This window comes from Phascolarctos cinereus, unplaced genomic scaffold, assembly GCF_003287225.1.
Source record: "Phascolarctos cinereus isolate Bilbo 61053 unplaced genomic scaffold, phaCin_HiC Scaffold_3;HRSCAF=262, whole genome shotgun sequence".
Classification (NCBI taxonomy): domain Eukaryota; kingdom Metazoa; phylum Chordata; class Mammalia; order Diprotodontia; family Phascolarctidae; genus Phascolarctos; species Phascolarctos cinereus.
The window spans coordinates 133700661-133709612 of record NW_027555736.1 but is presented as its reverse complement, the minus strand read 5'-3'; the positions used below and the strand labels follow the sequence as shown (position 1 = coordinate 133709612).

General features: G+C 40.8%; 1 protein-coding gene across 1 annotated transcript in view; it reads left to right on the top strand.

Annotated features, from left to right (window-relative positions):
* The first annotated feature begins 513 nt into the window (after positions 1 to 513).
* The window catches only part of ADAMTS17 (ADAM metallopeptidase with thrombospondin type 1 motif 17), a 485504-nt gene continuing 477065 nt past the window's right edge, over positions 514 to 8952 (top strand). The window contains exons 1-2 of the mRNA XM_020963836.2: positions 514 to 689; positions 1738 to 2129. Of these exons, the coding sequence (XP_020819495.1) occupies positions 608 to 689; positions 1738 to 2129 (474 nt within the window). The 5' untranslated portion in view covers positions 514 to 607. The remainder of the gene's footprint in view (positions 690 to 1737; positions 2130 to 8952) is intronic.

Below are 8952 nucleotides of genomic sequence, written 5' to 3'. Positions count from 1 at the left end.
CTTTTTTAGTACTGTCATCTGTAAAATGGGGTTAACAATGTTTTTTTTCCACAGGGTTGCTTTAAGGATAAAGTGAGATCATAAATGTGAAATGTTCAAAAATACTTTAAGAATGTAAAATATTTATTATTTTAACAGTGGAGTTGTCCGGGTGATTTTTGTTCAGTTTTCCTTGGAAGGAAGGAAATAAACAACACAGGAGAATCCCTGCGATCCTGAGTTCCACTAAAAGACCAGGTAACACCCTGTTCTCCTCCAGGTAGAGTATACTCTCTTCCGCCACCTGGCGACAGGTTCCCAGTCACTACACAAAAACCACGTGTAAAAAAAGTGCTTACAACCTAACATATGACCCTGGTTTTTATCTCCGGCGACCAATAGCAAAGCAGGAGGCGGAGACGAGAAATGCCAGAATCCAATCGCCATCCGCTTTCTCCAGGGGAGGCGGGGCTTGGGATTTACCACGTTGGGTTTGTCCGCAGCGCTAATTAATTTTTCCGAAGGCTGGAGGGCTTCACTCCAGCTTGGGATCTGCCGCTGCGGCTGCCACCATCGCTACCTCCGGCTGCAAGAGACAAGTTCGGTGGGGCTTCTCCACTGAAATACAATGTTTGACGGCTCCCTCCTACCTCCTCTTTCATTTCCTTTGCTGTTGCTGCTGTTGTTTGGGGGATTGGACACAAGCGCAGGTAGCTCTTTCTTTCCTTCCCTACCTTGCCCCTTTCCATTCACTGCCACTTTCCCTCCAGTGCGCCTCCCCACCCCCTGAAGCTTGGCCGGTGTAGCATCACTTCCAAACTCCCCTTCGATTCCTTCCACACCGGGTTCTGTCTCCAACTCTAGCAGCAGCAACAGCAGCAGCATCACGCAAACAGCGGTCACCGCAGCAGTCCCTGGTGTTGGTCCTGTTTCGAAGGGCTAGGACGCGAGTCGCTCCCTGTCAGTGACGGGAATGGCGGGGCTGAGGGGAGGCTGCCGGGCTGGAGTTCCGGGCTGAGGCTTTTCTCAACAGCCCCCGGTCTTCTGGTCTGTTGTACCAACTCCATGCGCAAAGTGTCTAGATGCTCTTAGGCTGCCCCACTTCTGCTTTAACTTGTACAGAAGTTGCCTGATGCTTCTCTTTTTTTCCCTCCGTTCCGAGAAATTCGGTTAACTTTCATGAAGTTCAACGTGTGTGGCTTATTGCAAAAACCCATTTTGGGTGGGGGTGAGGGAGAGGAACGGTGGTGAGTGAGATACTCATTCAGAAGTATATTTAGGCATCAATGCGGAAAGGAAATATAAATCATCTCCCTGTTTGGCTCCATTGTCTTCACTGCTTGTTCAGAATTTCCAGTGTATTGAGTCTGGAGCTTGAAACCTGAGCACTCAGTGGAAAGGCACTGCAGGGCCCGGGCTCAGTGTGCAGGGAGGGCGAATACAGCAGAGAGGGTGACCCTCAGAACAGGGTTGGGGTGGAAGGTAAAGAGGGGGCTTCCAGGCTGAAGCAAGCCAGGTCAGAAGCTTCTAACAGTGTCCAAGCCCTCTCCAGCACACCTCCCTGCTTGCTGTCCGTTAGGCAGCTGCAAGGGGAAGAGGTGGAGTTGGCCTCACTGGGCGATCAGAGAATGGCTGCTGGAATGGAAATTACTCCCGGGACCAGACTCGAGCCCCAACTGCTTGGCTAGTTATCCTCAACGAGCTGGGTGTATGGGACCAGTGCCACTAATTTGGTCTTTTCTTTTCCCTTCTTTTCAGCAGTTGGAGGCGTCACCGCTGCTGAGCTGGAAGTGGTGCTCCCTCAGCGGGTGCGTCCGGAGGACATCCACCTGCTGCCACTGCCAACCGGGGAGGTGGGGGCCGGTGGCCAAGGTTCACCGCGCAGCCGGCGGCGGCAGCCCCACTCAGCCGCCTCTGCAGATCAGTCCTCCGGCTTGGGGAAGCGTGGCTTTCTCTTACACTTGCCGGCCTTCGGGCGGGACCTCTACTTGCAGCTGCGGCGGGACCTGCGCTTCCTTTCCCGGGGCTTCGTGGTTGAAGAGCACGGGGCAGCAGGGAGTCGGATCCCAGAAGCCGAGCTCTGCTTTTACACGGGTCACGTATTGGGTTATAACGACTCCTTTGCTTCAGTCAGCACCTGCGGTGGATTGGTATTAACGCTTTTCTTCCTATGAAGCTTCTCCCTTAGGGTAGCATCTCACATGTGTGTGGCTGAGTATGGGAACCTGTGGTTGCCTATCTTTGTGTGTGGGTGTACTCACGTGTGTGTACTTGTGTGTCCTGCATTCTGTGGTACGTATCAAGGGTACAGTGTGTGTGTGGGGGGGTGTAAAACTGCATGTGCAGGTGTGATTGTTGGACTTTGTTAAGTCAATCAAAGACATCAGGACCGAGCTGTCCTCGTGGAGGGGACATGTCCAAGATCCTTTCACATAAGTTGTTAGATACAAGAGGGGAAAAAAGAAAGTGGAAGATATAGGGCCTTACAATCAAATTTATTTGAGAGTGGAAGCCTTTAGAGGGATGTTTATGTTGTGCAGGTGACACCTGAAGGTTACGTACTATTGCTGGGAATTATTAAAGTTGATAAAGCAAAAAAACTTACCTGAAAGGAAAGGTAACTTCTGCAAAGTAATATCTGATGATGGATATTGTCATTGAATGGTCTTACAGAGAACAATCACTTCCATTCATATACGCAGGAGGAGGTTTATATCTTTTGTCTTACTTCTTTTTATGCTTTCACCTGGAGAGTTAATTAGGGTACACATCTGAGTGAGGGACGTAGCCTTGAGTGTCAGCCAGAGCTTTCTTTCAAGAGCCATTATTTTACACATAATAAGTGATCAATATTTTTTAAATTGAACCTAGGGGGGACAGGTGCATCTCCTTTACCTAGTAAGAAAAGTTTGTTGACTTAAGGAATTGTAGTGCCTTTTCCATGCCTACAGTTATTGGTGCATTTGATTCATACCTGGCTCATGATATTCTGAAGATCAGCCCACATTATCCTTAGCATGTTTCAGTTGCCATGTGCTTTCTGTGGGCGTCTATATATTTTGTTCCCACACTTTAGGGCCAGAACCAGTCAATTACTTACTCAACATTTATTTATAGGTCACTTGTTTTGTGCTTAGTAGATACAAACAGGTTTAAGGCAGTGAAGCTTTCCTCAAATCCTAAAAAACTCAGGGCTTCAGGAAGTTTAATCCTTTGATTCTACTGACTTCTGTGGCTTGCTAATGGACCCCACACAGATTCTTAGACCGAAGCATCTGCAGGACTGTTTTGCCTGGTATCTGGTGTCAGACCGTAGACTGTTCGTATTGTTGGCTTGTATTCGTTCATGAGCTCCCTGTGGTGTTTATGATCTGAGTCAGTAGGTAGTTTATTATATCCCTTTGTGTCCCTTTCACTGTGTCAGTTCACGAAAAGAGTTGGGTTTTTTGTTTTGTTTTGTTTTGTTTGTTTGTTCTGTGTGGTTTTTATTCCCCTGCCCTTGTCCTCTATATATTTATCCAATAACTTTTCTCCCTTAAATAATCTGTGGTCAGCACCCTTTGGATATTGCTGAAAACCTATCTAGGTTTAATGGAAGTGATCTTTCCCATGGATTGAAAAAAGAAAATAATTATGTTCTTTGTTCCTTCAGCAGTAATGATAATGCTTGGGATAGGGTTGAGGCAGGGGAGGGGAGAAGATTGGGGGAGAAAGTGTCCCTGGAGACTGGAATTCAGGAGTTTCCTAGTCAGTCATGTTTTGAGTCTAGGGCAGGATATGATCTTGTAGGCCACAAGTCTTGTCATTGATATTCTGTTTAGCTGAATCATTCATGGCCTAGAATTGGCCTGGGAACTGGGTACTGGAAATAAATAATTGAAAGAGTGCTTGATCAGGGTGTAAGTGTTACTAGGAAAGTGGATTTATAACAGCAGAGGGGAGCAAATAAGGCATAGATTAAATGGACATGGTTACTCATGGGACAAATGAAAAAGCACCACTCATCTCATGACATGGATTGAGAATTTATCATGTATATAGAGGAAATGTTGTCTTCTCACTATTTAACCTACCTTTGCCAAAATGTTTAAAGGTCTGAATTGTCCTTCCCTTTTGAATCAGCCCAAATGTTTTTACGTCAATTTAATAAGTGGCTGTAAAGATTAGTGTTTATATTTTTAAGTTTATTATCTATTATATAGAACTATAGTTCTACAGTGAGAAAATATAGACAATGGTCTTTAAAAATAATTACACAGACAGTAAGCACCCTTTTCCATTATAGAACAAAATTGAAGTAAAAGTAATTTAATTTGTAGTTATTTTCAAAAGGATTGTTCTTTTCCTTGGTACCATGTGGAGGCGCTGTGCCTTAGATAAAGGATTATGTCCAAAATACTGAATTCTATAAGTTACTGATTGACAGTGAAAACAGCCTGTAAATCACAGACAACCATCCACTTTTCCTATTTAGCATACCTTGTTAAACTTATCCACAAGCGTCAGAGATTTTAAAAACTTCTCAAAATATAGATAAATGAAGGGGGAGAGTTCAGTAATCTGGAAATGAGCTCTATTTTGTCACTTGAGATATGGGCATAAATGTAACTGAAAACACTTGAAAAGAATAGAAAAGAAATTAACCTAATGAAAAAAAATTGTAATCTGTAGCACATTATTTTATGTGAGTTCAAAGGCCCCTTGATGTTGAAATTAATTATAATTACATTTCAATTAATGTTTGTACTGATGGAAAGTACATAGGTAGAAAAAGGATTTAAATAGTAATGTTATTGGATTAGGCTAAACCAAAGGGAGTATATGAAAAGAGTTACACACTTGCCTGCTTTAGTTGGCTGGTCATTTTGAACAATGATAGGTGAGCATGGTCTGAATTTTTAGAGACATTCCCTGCATGCAGTAATGAAGTAATGAAAACTTTCCCTACATGCAGTAATGAAGTACAATAACATTACAAATCTAGTAAATCCAGGCAATAGCTATCATTGAAAGCAAGAAAGAGGAGAGAGTGGAGATAGAGAATAGCATAGCTTTGTGGAGAATACTGGCTTCCAGTTCAAGGGAAATCAGGTTCAATTTTTTTAAAAAATGAAAATGTGTTTGTCTCCAGATAGTGTTATTATCTGAGACTGGAGATAGATCAAAGGTGCATCAGTGTTCTAGAGGATTAGAGATAAATAGTTTGCCTCAACCGCTTTTGCTTTACTACCTTCCCTACCTTCACTTCTCTTGCCATCCTTCAGCTGACATGCTTTGGATAATAGAGCTGATATGTTGAGTGACGTGGGGAGTTCTTACAATAGTGACTCATTCTGAAATGCCTCTGTGACTTGGTTTCTGGTTTCTCTTTGTTCTTTACCTATTTACCTAAATTTTCTCAGAACCAAGAAAGGTAGAAGAATCCCTGCTACATTCACTCCTAATGTTTGGAAGCACTGAAAAAAAAGTTTCTGCAATAATATAATTTTAAATCATTCAAGTTTAGTACCCCTTCTTCCTGTATGTGTAATAAATAATTGAGGTTGGGAAACCTTCCACATAAAGACTGAAAAAATTAAAATAGGAAGCTTCCTTTCATGTAATGGAGCAAGGTGAGAGGTTAAATTTTAAGGAATAAATGAAAAGTATTTTGCCCTGTGCATCACCCCTCTTAATTAACACAGTAAGAAGAATTTTTTTCTTTTCCTGTCTAATCACACAAAGAGAAATAAGCACAGTTTCAGAAGACTCCCTTCAGTTCTGTTTAGGACATTGTGTGGTGACCATTTCTGTTTGGATAAATGTTGGCCAGCTTTGGAAAGATTACACAAATGAGAGAGCATAATAATACATTCCATTCTGCTCTGCTGAAACCACTGTTTGAAACAGTGGTTAGAGAACTGGACAAGTACATCCCGAACCATAGAATTTCATAAAAGTCCAAAAGCGCATTCACTTCCTGCCCAACTCAAGGAGACATCATTTTTTTTTTAATATTTGGACTGAGAGGCAATGTGCTGTTATGGGATAAGAGGAGCACTTAGAGTCAGAAAGAGCTAGGTTTAAGTCTCACCTCTGATACATCCCTTGGACCCTGGGAAAGTCACTTAATTTCTCACTTCTCTAGGCCAGTTGTGTCAAACTCAAATAGAAGCAGGGCCACTAAACCTTATGTAAGGATCACCATAGGCCATGTATTAACATTAGCTATATTCTATTGTATTTTTATTTATTTTGGGAACTCTCAGGAGTGTTGCAGGCCATGCCCAGTCTTGTGTTTGACACTTATGCTCTGTAAGTGTCTGTAAGACACTTATGCTCTGTAGCAACTCTGTAAGACTCTAAGTTTCAAAGAAGGTGCCAGCCTGCATGGGTACAGTGAACTTCCTCTTCTGTGAGTTTCCTGTACCATTAAAATTATAGGCCTGGGCCTTATCCTGAATATTTGAGCCATTCTTCATTGAAGTGAACGTTAAATTTGTTTCAAAAAATTTAAGATACCAAAAAAAGAGTATTTTCTTATGTACAGAATGCAGAAGGAAGATTCTGTATGAAACTGTGAATCACTATTTTACACTGAATTGCTTTAAAAATTATGTATTCTGTATATTACTTTAAAAACAGCCCTTGTCTGTGCTTCCTTCTGAATGTCCTTCTGTTCCCTTCTATGAATTTTAAAATGTTTCAGTGGTCCTCTTTTTTCCCCAACCCTATTGCTACCCACTTCTCCCCCTTCTCCTACACACTCGGACCCCTCCAATTAACCAAGGGAAAGAAAGGGAGGGAGAACCCTCTATCAAAAAAGCATAATGGGTGAGCAAAATGAATCCATACGATGGTCATGCCCAATATTGTATGTCTCCGTACCTCATGTTTATCACCTGTGTCAAAAAGTAACTTGTATGTCATCATAACTTTTTTTTAGCAAACATGGTTTGTCATTGCTTTGATCAGAATTCTTAAATATTTCATTTCCATTTTTTTAAGGCAATTGGGGCTAAGTGACTTGCCCAGGGTCACACAGCTAGTAAGTGTCAAGTGTTTGGTCTGAGGCTGGATTTGAACTCAGGTTCTCCTGACTTCAGGGCTTGTGCTTTATCCACTGTGCCACCTACTGCCCCTGTAGAATTCTTAAATATTTCAAAGCTGTTTTTTTCTACATTTTATGCTGTCCCTGCATAAATTGTTCTGGTTCTGCTCATTTGTACTACACAGAATTCTCTGAAATAATCTCTTGTATTACTTCTTATGGTGGAATAATATTCCACTACATACATATACTCCAATTTGTTCAATTATTCCTCTCTCAGATTATAAAGTTTTTTTCTCTCCAACCTTTTAATTTCCCCTTCAGGATAAGAAAGTGTGTTTTGTGACTATTCCCTAACTGGTATTTTCTTTCCTCTTAACCTGGCTGCCATCCCTGTTTTTTTTTTTTTGATGTATTTCTACACCAAATTGGTGTGTGTGTGTGTGTGTGTGTGTGTGTGTGTGTATTTCAACAATCCTTTGTTCATTTCAGATAACAGTGAGGCTCATGTGATACCCACCTTCCATCCCTTTATCCATGTTTGTATTCTGTTGCAATTCTCCGTATTATGAAAGATAAGTTCCTCCCCTCTATATAGTGTATTTCTCCTTTTACCCTTGTTTGTTTTCCCCTCTTAAGACCCCAGAACAGAGCCAATCTACTCCCCAGGCCCTATGCTTTTCCTATTTAATTCCTTAAGTACCCTTTGAAGATATTAAAGTTCTGGAGGGACACTTGTTTCTTCTTCCCATACTAGATGTTAGGACTGCAGCAACATATAGCTTCTAATTAGTCAAATAAATTTACCTTTGTAAGTTTCTCTGGATTCTTGTGTTTAAATATCAAAGTTCTTATTCAGTTCTGGTCTTTTTATCAGAAATGCTTGAAAGCCCTTTATTCCATTAAAAGTATATCTCACTTCTCCCCCACCCTAACCACAGAATTATATTCAACTTTACAAGCTAAGTTATTTTTGGTTGTAATCATGTGTTTTGCTTTTTTAAAATATTGCGTTCCAAGATCTCTTCTCATTTATAATGGAAGCTGCCGGTCTTGTGAGATCCTGACTGTAGTTTCTTGTTATTACTGTTAGACACCTAAGTGGAGCAGTGATTAAGACTGCTTGAAGAATAAGGAAGGCCTGCGTACAAATTATGCCTCTTACAGTTACTAGCTGTATGACTCAGGGAAAGTCTTTTTAACCTTTCTCAGCTTCAATTTCATCAACTATAAAATGAGGATAATAATAGCACCTACCTCACAGGGTTTGTTATAAGAATCAAATGAAATAATATATGTAAAAATTTTGCAAACTGAAAAGTGTTATATAAATGCTAACTTGAATTGCTTTTTTTCCTGGATGTTTTGTAGTATTTTTTCTTTTATGTGGGAGCTCTCGATTTTGGCTGTGACATTTCTGGGACTTTTCCTTTTAGGGTCTTTTCAGGAAGTGATCAATGGATTCATTATGTCTTTGCCCTGTTGTCTATTTATGATTTCTTGAAAAATAGTATTTAGAGGTTTTGTTTTATTATAGCTTTTGAATATTTTAATGATTCTTGAGTTATCTCTCTTCGATCAATTTTCCAGGTTAGGTCTTTTTCTTTTTTACGTTTTGTATCTTCCATTTTCTATTTCTTCAGTCTTTTGATTTTACTTTAATATTTCATGCTGTATCATAAAATTATTAGTCTCTGGCATATTCTAGTTTTTAGAGATTCCATTTCTTAAGTAAGGTTTACTGCTGTCTCTCCTAAGAAACTTATTTTTCTTCTAATTCTTCCCTCAAATGACTTCCTTCCTTCCTTCCTTCTTTCCCATTTTCCTTCTTTCCTTCCTTCTATCATTCCTTCCTTTCTTCCTTCCTTCCAAAGCTCAATGGTAGACAGATATCACCTTGGTAGGGACCATGGGAACCCTGAGGAAGGGTATCAGACAGTGAC